The following is a 15,770-nucleotide window of genomic DNA, read 5'->3' on the forward strand; positions in this document are numbered from 1 at the left end:
TAGGGTCTCTCCTCAAGCTATAAAAACCCCATTATGAGGTTGGCCGAATGCTAGGGAGTGGCCACTTTAAGAGATAAAACATGGTCTCTTAGTTTTGGTCTCTTGGCCTTCAATAAACATTGAAAAGAAGATCAAAGAAGTTTTTAAGAGCTTACAAACCGGTTTTAGTTTCTACTATGCGATTTCATCCTAACCTTTTTGTTTGTTTGTTTTTACAATTGTGAACCATGCAATCATGAGGTCCGATTCTGGCTATTTTTCGATGTTTTTTCATTACACATTGATTTCCAACATTTTGTCTCCAAAGCTATAGAGCAATTTCCATTACAGGAAACATTAACACCACAATATTTATGTTTGTTTCAATGAAAAATGATACCATGTAGTTTTGGATGAGTCATACGTGCGTTTAAAGTCATGTATCATAATAATCACTTGGTATCAAAATCTGCACTGCAAAGACATTAGCAGGACACAATGACATCTTTCACTTGCGCAACTTCAAATCTTATAAGTTTTCCCGTGCCTTACGAGGCATATGTAAGCCTGAGCCTCTCTTTCAAGTAGTCCCCACTGCGAATTGGGGGAAATCTGCATGCGCAACCCATAAACACAATATGTGATTCTTATTATAAAGGTCTGCATAAAAACCTAGACAACCTAAAGAAACATGAGCACTCAGGAAGTGCCTATGATTTTTTTTTTTTTTTTTTTTTTTTTAATAAGTGCTGATTCAAGGGTTGATGGCACTGCCGCACACCCGTAAGTGTGTGCACATGCACGTGCCCATTCCCACACATAGAGGAGTGTAGAGTTTACTTACCTAATCAGCATATAAAAGCCTACGGCTTCTATTGGAGATGTGGCACTAGGAAAAATTGGTAAACCTTACAAATGTTTGATATCTTTAATGACTGATAGATCGGAAGGCATGAATTTGGAGGCATGGAAAGCATATGAATCTAATTGTAGGCCATACTAATGATGCATAATGCAAGCAAACTCTCAAACAAAGAAAGCTAAAGTATTGCATTGACACTTGAGAGAGAAGAAGAAGAAAACGAAGAAAGAGTTTTATCATACCTTGGGGGAGATGACTCACTGCAACAACTTTCCAGGCATTTCACCACACAGTCTGGGTTGGGATCTAAAAAGAAAGCTGCCTGCAACATTGACACTTTCAATTTAAAATTCTTAAAGGCAACATGGAACTCCCATGTAAAAAAGAGTGCAAACATCAGAAACCATAGCATGTTTGGCCTGCCTATCTTTCATAGGATTTGAAAACAAGAAATTTTTTTTGCAGGTTGACGTAGTAAAAATATTCACCATCACTTGCAGTAATGGGTCCATTCTGTAGGATTTATTAGAGTCTTGAGATGCTATGAAAAGATACAACAATTTTTTTTTTTTTCTTCACATTTTCACATTTTTGAAGAAAAAAGTACAGAAGGAAGGAGCTAATGATTACAGAATAGCGTTCTTTTCCTGCTGGCATCACCCTGTGCAGCGTTGACCTACAAATAAGTGATAAATATTAGAGGGAAGCAGGGCTTTTAACTAATCTTCTGAAATTCATTTAGAAACATACATAGTAGCTCTAAGAAGAAATGTGAATAGCAGTTTAATAGAATGATAAATTACCGGAACAAACAATTAGTCCATCTCTCCATCATGTCGCCAATGTTAACAATGAATGCCCTGCAAATTTAATATACTAACTCTTGATGCTGAAATAGTAACATAATAACCCGACTAGTGTTATCATCAATTTGTTGTCTAAAGAATGTCACCGTTTGCAACACTACTTTTGACCTGAAGATTTCAGAGGGACTCAACATCCTTACACAAGATATGCTTCCATTTACATAAAAATTTGCAATCATTACTCACCCGTCTACATGAAGTACGTCCTCCCAAAGCTGTGGGTGCTTGAATTTGTCCCGGCAGACCTGTTAACATGGAAAACCTAACTTTTACACAACTGTGAGGCTGTAAAGGAACAACTGATTCAAGAAGCGTGCCTGAAGTCCTTGAACACCATCGGTTGCTAGGAGAGTGACCATTCCATAATCTGAATGAGCGGAGGCACCATATATTTCTTCATCAGAAGACCCCAATTCACCTGAAATTAAAATTAGAGAGCATATTATCAATGAGAAATAAGGGTCTCCTTGGATGGCTAGTTTGAAAACAAATGAAAGTGCTCTACTGGATCTACTATAAAATCAAATAAATGGATCTGGTTCAGCTGAGTTAGTACCTAAATATACTTGGCCCCATGTTGGAAGGCTATGCTAAACATAACATCTAATGGATCTTGGGATAAAGAGGCCAGTTTCTAGTTCTCATCCTTTAGAATTTGCTGATGCCTTAATATTGTCGCTGAGGACGATTGGACCATGTATTAGTGCTATATTCTATATGAACTACACCCTGAAAATTGGTTTTGATGCGAAAACGTCCATTTTGGTCTAACGGCTCATTTCTCAACAATCAAATGCTCCAGTTCAGAATCGTAGTATGAGAAAACAGCATTAGCAAAACACAATTCTGGACTATGAGGTTCTGCTCTTTATACCTGTAACTTTAAGTTTATACCTAAACTACAACCCAATTAAAGATGCCACTAGATATGACTTGGCAAAAAAAAAAAAATGAAGTATAGAATGACACAAACCCCACCCCCCCCCCCCCCCCCCCCCCCCCCAACAAAACAAGAACTGAATGAAAGAAAAAGATCAAGATAAACATTTGTAATAATTAAACAGAAATATATATAAATCGTGGGCTTTATATATATGTGTGTGTGTGGTTTTGATTTGTGGACTATGTGGGCTTTATATGTAAATCGTGCTACTAAACCTGGATAATGCAACAGCCGAAGAAATGACGATGGTTTATCTAAGGCCCCCACTTTTTCAAAGAAGTCCTCATCTTCGTTCAAAGCCAAAGCAAGTAGAGAAAGTAATTTTTTTCCAGCGGACCTGAGGTAACATATCCAAAACCATACAAACATAGTTCTCCTTTTCTATAATTTGTTATTGTCAAACTACAATAATCGATGGTTAATTTCTAGTCTCATTTATCATAGACAAAACAGTAGTAAAGCAATCAACATCAGGGAAAAATCAGAACTTACAGGACCTTTCTATAGAAACTTTCCATTGTATGTCTCCAAGAAGTTAGAACTTCTGGAATTTCCTAGCCAGAATACAAAGTAATGATCTATCAAAACATTTATCAAGCAATAATCCATAGTCTTATATATATATATATATATATATATATATATATATATATATATATATATATATATATATTCATTCCCAAAGTACCATAGTTAACATCAGACAGAGGAGACAACAAACCTTACCAACCACAGAAACACTCCAAAAAGATTAATGATTACATACCTTCTGAAGGCCATTGATTCAAATCAACCACAGTTGTAATATCTTCTAAAGGGCCAATATAAAAGCTCTCTTTCGAGTCACCTGTTTGGAAGTTATTTGAATAATATTATTTTTTTACTTCCTTTCTTCTTTTCCATTAAGCACAATAAAAAATGAAGCAATGAAACCGAAAGTAAAAAAGATTTCTTCTTAAGTCCAACCATCCAATTAATGAGTCATGACTCAAACGATAGATAATAATAAATGTTAAGTATACACGTATAAAAGTTCAACATTGAAAAAATGTCACGTGTAAGTGGTTAATATAATATAGTTTGGCCTAAACTCATACGGTTAAACTTTTGGGTTGAGTGGTATCCTATATGTTAAGTTAAGGTCTCACTTAAAGATTCCCCATGGTGGTAATCTCCCAAACAAGTTGTGTCAGAGCCAATAATAGTGTGCGGTATGGTGGTCCCTTTTATGATTGGAGCAAGGGCAATGCATATGCATGGATGGTGGATCGCTTTCATAATTGGAGCAGGGATGATGGTGCATAGTATGGATAAAGCCCACATAGCCCACACAAGTGATCCTAAAGATAATAGCAGTGTGCAATGTTGTAACAACCCAGAAAAAGTGTTAGTCACATCTGCGTTATCACACCAAAATGACTAATCAATTTAAAACTTCTCTAGAATCACTTATAAGCCTAATTTTACATAGTAATAAGTACTGTGAGACTTAGCACCCATGCATATCATTTTATACACCATTCACTCTATGTGGGCAACTCATTTTTCCAATATGGGACCAGAGTATTACAAACTTTCCCATTTAAACCTCTAACATCCTCGTTAGGACCACGGTATGCGATGCTGATAGTATCACATGGCCTATTACTAGGTGACTCTAACACCATTTGTAACGGCCTAAAGAAAGTGCTAGCCACATTTGTGCTATCACCCAAAAGGAACTAGTCAATTTGGAACTTCTCTATAATCACTTATAAACCCCAATTTCACATAGTAACTAAGCAATGTAAGACTTAGCACCCATGAGTATCTTTCTCCTCTTCCCAATATGAAACCAGAGTGTTACAAGTGTAGTCGATGGTATTAGTCCCTTTCACAATTGGTGGATGAATGGTATTAGTCCCTTTCACAATTGGTGGATGAATGGTGGGTCCTTTCACAATTGGAGCAGGGATGAAGGTGCATAGAATGAATAAAGCTCAAGTAGCCCACACAAGTGATCTTAGAGATGGTCCATAAGATTGATACAGCTTATGTTCGAGAGAAAGTATAACGATGCAATGATGAACTCATGCATAAGGTGGAGATTATTGAATATAGAGTGTAGAAATGTTGAGTCCCACATTGAAAAGATGTCACATAATATAAACGATTAATATAGCATAGTTAGACCGAAACCTGGTCACACTTAAAGAATCCCCAAAAAGTGTCAATCTCTCAAACAATATACAAGTTAAATGCTAACAAATAATAAAAAGCATTAATAAGCAGAACTTGCTAATTCACTTGTAAATTACCACAACAATAATCCTAGCTGTCCTCTACATGCAATTGAAACCACATTTGTGACATAGAACATTAAATTTTGTAACCTTTGGAAGTGGAAGTGGGATCGAGGTTCTCAGCATACAGCGGCGTATAGCCTCTGTGTTCCTTGCGAGCCAGTTTCATCTTTTCCTCCAAAGGGAGTGAGAAGAAGTTGCTGCTCTCCGCAAATACTCTCTCAACCAATTCTTGCTCCACCCCAGGATTCACAAGGTAGAAGAAACCATATTCTGTGCATGCCTATCATTACACATTCTTCTACTTTAGAGATTTCTTTTTATAACAATAATAATAATAATCGTTAAAATGCACAACCTTTTTCCATATAAATTCTGTGATTAATTAATAATTTCTGTATAGGAAAATCGCAATTAAAAAGGGATACTTTTGCTTTAACTTCTTCCTTCTTCCTCAAAGAGTGCTTTTGATGTCGAATGAGAACAAGTAAGGGTTGGAACCTGACGGATTGAATTGGCGGTGGAGACGGGATCCGGTGAGGACAGGTCTATGATAGGGAGTTTCAGAGCCTCCGTCATCTCCTTCCACTTCTTCACGGATCAGAACTCCAAGCCTCTCGGCGAAGAAGTTTGCTTTTGAAAGATAACCGAGCTTTTTATAGAAGGTATACGATGGAAATCAAAGAAAATATGGTATGGTGAGAGAGAGGAGAAAATAATAATTGTACGGATAAATAATAAAATCCCAAATCTACTTTTTTATTTTTTTATTTTTTTATTTAGTATTGAATGCTTAAACTTCATTCAAATTTATAGGGTATACTAAATTACTAAGTTACAAAATAAATAAATACTAAGCTTAAACGGATTTTCATTTAATTGATATTGTACTAATCTTTTAAATGTGGGCTCAAGCTCTTCATATACTCGATGTATTAAATATTTAAATATTAGGGGCTAAATTGCAAATGCATGAATACTTTCATGGTAAAGTGTATTTAAAAATAAAAAATAAAAAAAAAATAAAAAGAAGCAATTATGTTAAATCACTATCTACTTATCTAAAAAAATTATGCTAAAAAAGAGCAAATTTAATTATTTAAACACAAGAATTAACCACATCTTTCAATCACTTTTTTTTTTTTCTAAGCGAAAAGGTTGGAAGGAGAAACTAATTGTAACTATCCTACTTGAGCGTGACCATAATAGTACCATCCCACAAGACGCCGCTCAGGAGGGATATCTTTCAATTACTTGAACACAAATGTACTTCTTTGGAGGATTAAGCATGGCAATATGATTTCATAAAAATAAGTTTAATACATCTTAGCAAAATGTGATAACTACCAAATAACTGCTTCGGCCTTTGAATTACCTCAATTAGGATACAAAAATGGCACAACCCTACACAGATTGTTCCCCCCCCAAAAGACCTACTCACCCATCTCTAAAGGGAATGACCCATACAAGTTCATCTCCTGAGCTGAATCTTACTAGCACAACTATAACCAGTATAATCCTTTTACTTGTATGCTTTGCTTCCCCTTCCATGGGAACTGCAGAAACCTGAAAGACTGCAACTCTCTTTCATTACTATCTCTTGCAGGTTCCCTTATTTCAAGACCACACTGAGGAGCAGCAATGGAAGGACAGGGATATTTTGAAGTTGACAAAATCGGCAGCCACAGCCTTCACCTCTTGGCTAGTCTACTTCTTCTTGTTCTCCTTGTGGGAGGTGTTTGATAAGCCATTCCGATACTTCTCCCTGGAGTGTGCTCCTCTTCCTCATCACTGGTTTCATCAGACCTCCATCTTGGTCCACCATTCGAATTGCGAACAGCAGCAGCAAAACCCTTCTCTCCATGGCTGAAAATTTAGGAGATTATATAAATAAGAGTGAGGGATGGAATTCCACGAACATGAAGAAAAAATTTCTGCATCTGCAATTAACCGCACAAGCAACAAAGCAGGCTAACAGGCTGTAATGGTGAAAGCAGGGATAAGAAATTATATTTACCTAAAAGAATCGTCCATTGGATCATCTGAGGAGACTACATTCTGAAGTCGATAATCTCTATCAGACTGGATCCTTTTGCCAAACAAATTAGTGTCCAGGCCCTCCACAGAATCTTTGAACAAGCCATAGTCACTACTAGGTGTACTTACTCGATTAGTGGTAAGCCTGTGGGAGTATGGAGGACTAGCATTTAGGAATTGGTTGATAAACCCATTTTGTTCTGTTTCCGGTGATCCGTCTTGGAGATTGCTATAGTTAGCCTTACTAATTTCTCTCAATGGTGAGACATTCAAGGGACTAGCCCGACGAGTACCAGGAGTTGAGGTTTCATCCAATTTGAAATCTTTGCTGATAGGTTTTAGTCCCCTTTCATGGAGAATTGATGGGGAGCCATACGTAACATGTTCAGAGCGATGATTGTTGACAGATCCATGTAGTCTTGTAGGAGTTTCAAAAACCGATGATCTCACAAAAGGAGCTGTATGGTCCATCCGCAGAAGAAGAGAAGAATCAGTAGATGAGGGAATCAATAAACTGGTCGATATTGGCTCTTGCACCTTAGGAAGATCAGATTTTGCTGCCATTTCAACTTCTTCACCAAAGTCAAAAGCAGTCTCAGGCAATTTTCCAGACTTCACTTGTTGCCTCTGGACTTCTGGCAGCAACTCCATGCAATTATCCTGTTTATTAAAAGAATATAATCAAATTCAAGATTTTATTTTAAGTAAATAATCGTTTCCCAACAAAATCACTTGCAGAAGAGCACAAACAATATCATTCCCATATACATGGTTATTTATCAGGATCTAGCTTGCAGGACCAATTTTTTTCCCATCTCAAACTTGTTCATGAGCCCCTGAAAGCTCACCCTTCCCATTCACACTAAATAAGCCACATCACACAAAGAGACACTGCCTTCTAGGCAATACTGCACCTTCCCTTCCCTTCCCAACCGAAACTCCCTCCCCCCCTGCCCCCCTGGGGCAACAATCCATAAAATAGACCACCTTATAGTTACTTAAAAAGTTTATATGACTTACAATCAATCTTGCTCTCCACTGACTTGCTGATCTTATTCTCAATAAAACTTCTTCGCTGTCAGAACTCTTTGAAATGAACTCCTGCTCCACTGTCTGAAGTTTAAGATCAACTTGGTATGCTTCAGTATATCGGTAGCGCTGAAATGATAAAGAACAACAATTTTGTAAGCCAGGATATACTTCCAAAACTGTTGTTTTAACAAAATATACTCATGCTAAGATATTTGCCATTTTCTTTCAAGAAGCTAAAATGGAGAGCTCCTCTTAAGTATAACAAATGTTCACAAACCATCCACAGATGTAAACTTGATACAGCGATACGTCAGCATCTGGGAGTAATTCACAATTTAATTGGGATGAATATACAGACACGCTAACATCTGACAGTGAAATGCTCATTCACAATAAAAGCAAAACACATAATGAGAGCAAATAAAACAGTATTGATTTCCTCAATGGAACCTTATCCCACCAACCACGTGACACATAAGTTATTTTATTCACTCCAACTTTTAAGTTTCCAGAAACCAGAAAATACACTTAAAAATAGGATGAGATCTAAGAATGTTTCTTATCATTCATATTCATTTATTTCTAAATTGCACCTGTCACGGTCACTCCATTGACAAAAATTCACCTTTCCTTGTTGAGAAGGCCTCAGGTATTCCTTTGTATCAATCTTCACACTTATTCTCACGTAATAGTTGTTGAATTTTGAATTTGATTTCTAGGAATTGAGTTCAAAATTAAATCTTGTAAAGTTGTTAAAGTAGCATCACCTAAGATGGAGTTCTCATATTTCAATATGTTACCTATAACTGTAATGTATAGTGCATTCATTCTAATAAACTATTTTGTCACCAACTAAAGAAATAAGAATTTATATTGAAGTAGAACTAGACATGTAAACAACCTAACGATTCATGAGTGTGAATCTATGACATAATCAATAAACAGCCAAATGAAGGAAGCTACATGGGGAAAAAAAACCAGAAAAGCTATCACAGACCTGAACAAAGTGACATTCACAATGACGATTCTTTTTAAGATGGTCAGCAACTTAGCAGTACCAAAGTTAGATGCTTAACCCCATAACTCAATTTTGAGTAAAAGTTAAAATCTTGTCAATACCTGAAGATAGAATACGACAAGAAGACTTCCAGAACTTGTTGAAGGGTCTTCAATAGAAAAGTCCAACAGGCATTTATGGATATGTTTCTCCTCATCAGAATTCCATGGCAACTCTATCATTCGATCTACCAAGTTCCTTCGTATACAAAGGCAACAGATTTCAGTTACCAATATCTCCACCCATTCCACCCAATTCCTAAGTTCACCTTTAAAATTATCAGAAGCATTCCCAGATGGTCCAGGCTTCAACTTCTTTTCCCTGACTCTGGTGCAGAGCATTCTCTGATGCGTAAATGCTTCAGTCAGAAGTCCACACTCCACCCTCACCCGAACGGCAGTGACAGCCTCACTAAGCGAAACCATCTGTAATCCACCATCACCCCCAGACCACCGTAAAACCATTAGAGCTGTATCAGGATTATTCCTTTCTAACAACACTTGTGCAATCTTAGGATGAGTTGCTGGGCCTGAGATATCTGGAAGAAGGCGACAAGCTTCCTAGGCAATATAATGTTTTAAGTATAATTAGCAATCCAACAACATTGAGATCATAAATCAAATTGTTCTGAAAGATCAAAGAGAACTTCCATATTAACGACATGCACTTGCATTATTTAATGCAAAGAATCCAAGACACTAAAACACCTTGGCTATGGCAAGAAGATATAATTTGGGAATTAGAAATGTCAGCGTTCTTTCTTTATTTCCTTTTAATGGAGATTGCAGTTAAATCTCATCTGCTTCAACTTTAAAACTTTTATAAACAAAAACAAGAACAAGATAAAATACTACACCAAGTTAGGAGTTTAATACAGAGCGCAATATGGACTAATTTGAGCTTAGACAAGCAGCACCATTAACACAAAGTAGAACCCAACACATTTAATTCAGAACTTCCACAGATGTTAGTTCCAATTATCTATTTTGATAAGTACAAGTTATTTCCAACTATATTACTTTTATGTTAAGCCTTTATACTATTAAGCTCCAAGACTCTTTTCTAACTCAAACTCTCATTCCTGGATAACATAAGGTAGGGAATTCCTTTCCACAGAACATCCATGCAGGAGGAGTATTTAAGTGCCACCTTGCAAAGTGCAGGGACAAGATTTTTTTTGGGGGGCCAATGCGTGTCTGTGTGTGTTGGGGGGGGGGGGGGGGGAGGGGGGGGCATTTAAATCCCCCAAAATTTTTGTGATTTATATGAAAAAAGTTTCAACATTAGACATTACTTATCAAAAAACACATTAGATATTAACCCCCCCCCCCCCCCCCCCCAAAATTTTTGTGATTTATATGAAAAAAGTTTCAACATTAGACATTACTTATCAAAAAACACATTAGATATTAACCCCCCCCCCCCCCCCCCCCCACACACACACACACGCACATGCCGCCCCTGCAGTAGTGCTACAACCTAATCGTATATAAACCAAATTACATCCTAAAAGTATCGTATCACTATATAACTGAACAGATAAAACTAATCATAAAATATTAATTGAACTATAAGATTTATTGTGTTCCAAAATTTGAAGTTAAGGTTCAACTAAATTAGATACAATCGGTTTAATGATACATTTAATGCCTTGTCAAAAATTAAAATGATCATCCAAACCAAACAAGCATCTTAAAAATGTTACCTGCAGCGCCTCGTCTGTGTGGTCATCCAACAGATAAAAAACTAAAGATTCAAGTAATGAGTGCCTGGTAATACTAAAGGTAGCTGCAAAGTCCTCCATGATGTCTCTCCATGTTTCATCAGGCATTTCCCAATGTCGATCAAACAGATAATAGAGAAGCTGTTGTAAATGAAGGAAACAAAAAGAAAAAGTCCTGCACAATTACAATTTTTGTACAATGAACAGAATCATCCAATCTACATATAGGGAAGACAAAGGATACAATTGCCTGCTTTGCAACCACCAAATCAGAACTTCCACATAAGAAGAGTATATCAACTGCATTTCTTAAACTTTTAAAAGGATAGCACCCTGCCACCCCTTCTATCCTCGACTGGAGAATTGCTGAGACTCCACTTTTCAGCAGTAATGCAACTTCTGATTGCTCCCCTGTTTCGAGTGTAGCTCCCTGCTCTATATCAAGATTCACCAACGCATCTTCAATGAACAAGGAACCATCCTGTCTAGTGGGCTCTGCAGAGTAATTTACTGCATCAGGCCATGAACGCTTAATTGCAGCTGATTTCCGTTCACGGACAAGAGAACGCCATGATGTGAAATTAGTATACCGAGATTGCACATTCTCCAGAAATTGATGTCTTATACACCACATCATCATCTCCAAATGCTGAAAATAAAAAACCAGTACTGAGAGAAAAGATCAATTATGTGTAGATATCTAGGAATTGTTTTTGGCAGTTTAAATGAAGAAAGTTTACAACTATCCTAAACAAAATATCAGAGAAAAGTACAGGCAGTCGTCTTGCCGCCAAAAATTTTTAAGGCTGGCCTAGTCAGAATACGTGACATACACAATAACTACAATTTATAAATTCCAAAACCATCACTCGTGATTTCATATGCTTGGTGGCTATTGAAGATTAGGCTTTTTTAAGACTAGCCAATAAAATTGTCAACTCATAAGAACTCTAAAATCAATCTTCTATATGAGAGAGATAAATAAAATTGTTCTTTCAATAAGAAAAAAATATGTTATCATTATTATCGCAAAGACAATGCATATCCCAAAACAAATAAGAAACAGGCCACCCATCAAAATCAAAACAGTAGATAAATGTACAACACTTCAAAAAAAAAAAAAAAAAAGATCTCAATTAAAACCTGCTTCGTCTTCAATATACTCTCTTGAAGGTGGTGCAAGTCACGAAGCTGTGCTGAAAGAGTCCCCTTAAAAGATGACTCCAAAACTTCAAGCACATTGCATATGCCAGCCAGCTGAACATAACACTTAAGTAGTAAACTCAACTTAGTGTTCATCTCACCCACTTCAAGATTATCTAATGAAAAATGTTAAGAAGTGCACACTCTTCAGATTATAGGAAGTATGCACATGCAAAAAAGAACAATGGCCTCCAAACATCAAAAATATTTTTAACAATTTAAGGATACAAATTCCTTGAAGTTCTATTGTGATGTTTCTGAACGCCCTCTTGCACCAATCCTTGACAACCACTTCATCCAATAAGAAAGCTATGACAGGATCACTAGACACTGCACTTTCATCCATACAAACATCTGTTACATCTGTTAACTCTCTGTTAAAGAAACGTGAGCTTTGGATAAAGGAGAAATTTCAACAGAATGCCAGTATAATTACTAAAAGTGCACGTATCTATAGCGTATTAATAAGAATATTTGGTTATCTTGTTCAAGTTATCTGTCTAATTTTTTTTATTTTTTTTTCTATTTTATCCAAAATTCTCGAAATTTCCCAGCCAGTAATGTACAAAGCGGGGATAATACTTTTGATACGTAAAGTAGAGATGATAGTATTAAATCTAAAACTTATATATATGCCCCTGACAAAAAGAAGTGAAGATATCAGTCTTGCCATGAAGGATACAGTGACAAATCAAAGAAACTAAGTTATTCTCCAGGGCAACATCAAACAGAGAATAGAGACGTTGGACATCAGCAGTTAGTTGCTTGTCCCCGTCTTCCCTCTCTTGAAATTTCTCATCACATCTTTTGGAGATAAGGCCAGCTGCTATGCACTCATAATACAGGCGAAGTCGTTGTCTATTACCATTCTTTGGTATTGGGATTCTACATATAGGGCAAAGATCACACCGTTGACTACACTCTGCACACAAAGAGGCATGTCCACATGAGATCAAAACATACTGTACAGAGCGTCCACAGCTTCTCAAGTCTCTAGTTGCCCGACAACGTTCAACTTTTGCTTCATCACACAACTCAAACAGGTCAATGGATGCCAAGTGTTCCAGTGCTTCCTGAAATTGAAATTAGAAGCTAGGTATAATTTCTCATGAGTTAATAACATTACATTCAGTTGACCCTTTTTTCTTTTAGTTGCAGATGTTATGTTATGGTCTATCCTATATGATGAAAACATTAAAACTGAAAAACGATAATCAAGTATCAATCTACTGCTTACCCATGCTTGAAATAGAACAATTAAAATCTAGATTGAGACTATCATCCAGAGAACTCAAAAAAAATCCAAAATGGATGATAGGAGACAGGAGACAAAAGATATTTGGTTAAAACATTTGTATACACCAATTCAGTATTGACCCAACCAGATTCAATTTATGGCATTTTCTTCATCATAAATGAAGGCTGCGGTCCAAATTGAAACAATCTTTTAGAATAGCCTTCTACAAAATAAAAATACATAATTGTAATAACAATGCACAGACCAAATTATTGCAAACGGAGCTTCAATCTAGTCCAATCTGGAAAGCACGTCCAGTGAGACTTAAACTTAAGGCCAATTGTAAGTCAGCCATACACACTTGCAGAATTTGTAAACTAGCCTTTTATAAATATAAAGGAGTTAATTTTAGTAACCCAACTCATGCCAAGGAACAGTAAATAGACACCCCATACACAGATCACAGAATTGCATGCAAACCTTCATTCCAACCAAATCTCAAAAGACATGCTCACCTAAACTTAAATTGCAAGTTCAACAAAAACGTTACAAATGGAACATTTTCAAAAGAGCAGTAAAATCTAAGAAACAATCGCAATCACAGCCGCCTAAAGCACTGAGTCAGTCATACCATATTTTTATCAGGTAGGTCCTTTATGCATTTTATTGAGAAACCTATTTTTAATATGCAAAAAATACTATACGTATAGAATCATAAAAGTAAAAAAAAAAATTCTACAAGATAAACATATATACAGTAATACAAACTTTAATACATTTCAAACATATATACAGTAATACAAACTTTAATACATTTCAACCAATGGTCTAACAATACTCCAACACCCTTTTTTGGGTTCAGCACCTAAAGGTTTTAGCATCTTTTTATTTTTTCTGGAAATTATTCCATCTTGTTGTTTTACCATAATCTGCAGCCCCTAATATCCAAAGCACTTAGCATAAAAAGAAACACCAGAGCTGACCTTTTGATTAATTGGTGCAAGCATAAACTAGTTTCTTATAAGATGCATTTCTCCTAATTTCTCTCCTCCTAACCAAAATGAGTTCAGAGTATGGTATTTCACACGTTTTATCTATCCATGAATTTCAACTGACCTCAAAATTTCCATCCTCGAGTTGATCAGAAAGAAAATGTAGAATAAGAACTAAACATTGAGTATTAGGATTGTCATAAACCGGGACCTAAGAAAGCAAAAACCTCAACTCAACTAACTTTAATACAACAATTTCAACATACTTAACACTTTATGTACTTTCTAAGGCCTTCCAGAACGCAATTGATCCTAACCACAGGATAACCAACAAAACCCAGTTTTATAAATTGATATTGTCCATGTAAATGAGAATGAGAATACAAGATATGTACCTAAAACAGCTCAGTCATTGTAGTAGGGGAAATGGCTTAAAAAACAATATTGCCCTATAGAACCAAAAGATCACCACCCTAAATATTTTGAATTAGTCCTTTTTTTTTATAAGTACTTTGAATTAATCCTAAAACCCGAATATAACAACTGGGCTAAATGCTAGCTGGAGATATTTTGGAATTGAATCTAAAAAGCCAAACTGCCACAGCACCCACCTACGGTACTTCAACTGTTCTTCGTAGTGTAATTGGATCCTATAACCCAAAAATTGCAGCAAATTTTTCATTAATCTATGATATGTAGTACGTATTTCTACACTTTTAAGTACTAATACTTATCTAACTCAGCAATATTAAAACCCTGAGGCTTAACATACTTGGCATTTCGAAAAGCACTTCGATTTTGGTTTAGGAAGCAGAATTTGCATCAGTTTAAGCCCAAATAATAAAATTTTACTTCCGGACAAAACCACTACTAAGAACCAATGAGCTAACCGATTCTCTGCTGGTCTTCACAAAGCAATTGATTCTAAAACCCTAGAGAGTGTCTATAAAAGCAAAGAGTTAGGGTTTTAGAAGTGGGTTTATACGAGAATGTGTAGGGTTACACAGAATGAGCACCTGAACGGGTCGGCTGCTGTAGTTAGGTTGCGGAGGCGGAGAGGGCGATCTAGTGGCGGCGGTGGAGGCTGCGCCGTAGGGGGAGCTCGAAGGAGCGGTCGGGCCATTGAATCTCCGGTCCATTCTGTCACTCGGAGACTGCCGAGAGTTGATTGTTCCAAAACCCTAAATAGCAGGAAATGGAGAGAGGTGGGGGTGTTAGGGCTCAGTGAAGGAAAGCATTGGTGCTCACAGAAGCTTCTCACAGAGAGAGAGAGAGAGAGAGAGGAATTTGAGGAATTGGAGGGGTTTTGAAAAAGAGGATGCGAATAATTTTTTTTTTTTTTTTCGAGGGCTTGGTTTCTTTTCCGGTTCCAATTCAAATTGGCATACATCCATGGCTCCAACTCGGCGTTGAATTGGGCCGCTTTGATTTCCTTGGGCCTGAACCCAGCTTGGATCACGTGCTCAAGTTTTTCTATTTAAAAAAAAAAAAAAGTTTTACATATCCTCGGGCCTCATCATGGAAGGCGAGAATAAAATTCAATTTTCGTTAAGTAAC

The 15,770-nt window shown here is 36.6% G+C and overlaps 2 protein-coding genes across 3 annotated transcripts; both read right to left on the reverse strand.

Annotated features, from left to right (window-relative positions):
- Positions 1 to 293: 293 nt before the first annotated feature.
- LOC132173484 (azadirone synthase LFS) lies at positions 294 to 5,621 on the reverse strand. Of its 2 annotated transcripts, XM_059584991.2 has the most exons (11): positions 5,434 to 5,619; positions 5,023 to 5,215; positions 3,417 to 3,497; positions 3,143 to 3,194; positions 2,866 to 2,987; positions 2,025 to 2,125; positions 1,894 to 1,952; positions 1,645 to 1,701; positions 1,472 to 1,517; positions 1,084 to 1,163; positions 294 to 591 (listed from the first exon to the last, which is right to left on the reverse strand). In XM_059584991.2, the coding sequence occupies exons 1-11, from the start codon at positions 5,509 to 5,511 to the stop codon at positions 528 to 530; spliced, it is 933 nt and encodes a 310-aa protein (XP_059440974.2). In that variant the 5' UTR covers positions 5,512 to 5,619; the 3' UTR covers positions 294 to 527. The 2 variants fall into 2 exon arrangements, with proteins under 2 accessions (XP_059440974.2, XP_059440975.2); XM_059584992.2 differs by lacking the exon at positions 1,645 to 1,701 and having other exon boundaries at positions 5,434 to 5,621.
- A 587-nt stretch (positions 5,622 to 6,208) lies between these two features.
- Positions 6,209 to 15,527, reverse strand: HOS1 (ubiquitin-protein ligase). The gene is made up of 10 exons (XM_059586768.2): positions 15,230 to 15,527; positions 12,667 to 13,057; positions 12,213 to 12,347; positions 11,925 to 12,100; positions 11,026 to 11,430; positions 10,764 to 10,922; positions 9,121 to 9,618; positions 7,990 to 8,127; positions 6,950 to 7,629; positions 6,209 to 6,798 (listed from the first exon to the last, which is right to left on the reverse strand). The coding sequence occupies exons 1-10, from the start codon at positions 15,350 to 15,352 to the stop codon at positions 6,624 to 6,626; spliced, it is 2,880 nt and encodes a 959-aa protein (XP_059442751.2). The 5' UTR covers positions 15,353 to 15,527; the 3' UTR covers positions 6,209 to 6,623.
- Between the last annotated feature and the right edge of the window lie 243 nt (positions 15,528 to 15,770).

The sequence above is a fragment of the Corylus avellana genome, chromosome 3, assembly GCF_965113065.1.
Source record: "Corylus avellana chromosome 3, dhCorAvel1.hap1.2, whole genome shotgun sequence".
NCBI classification, from domain to species: Eukaryota; Viridiplantae; Streptophyta; class Magnoliopsida; order Fagales; family Betulaceae; genus Corylus; species Corylus avellana.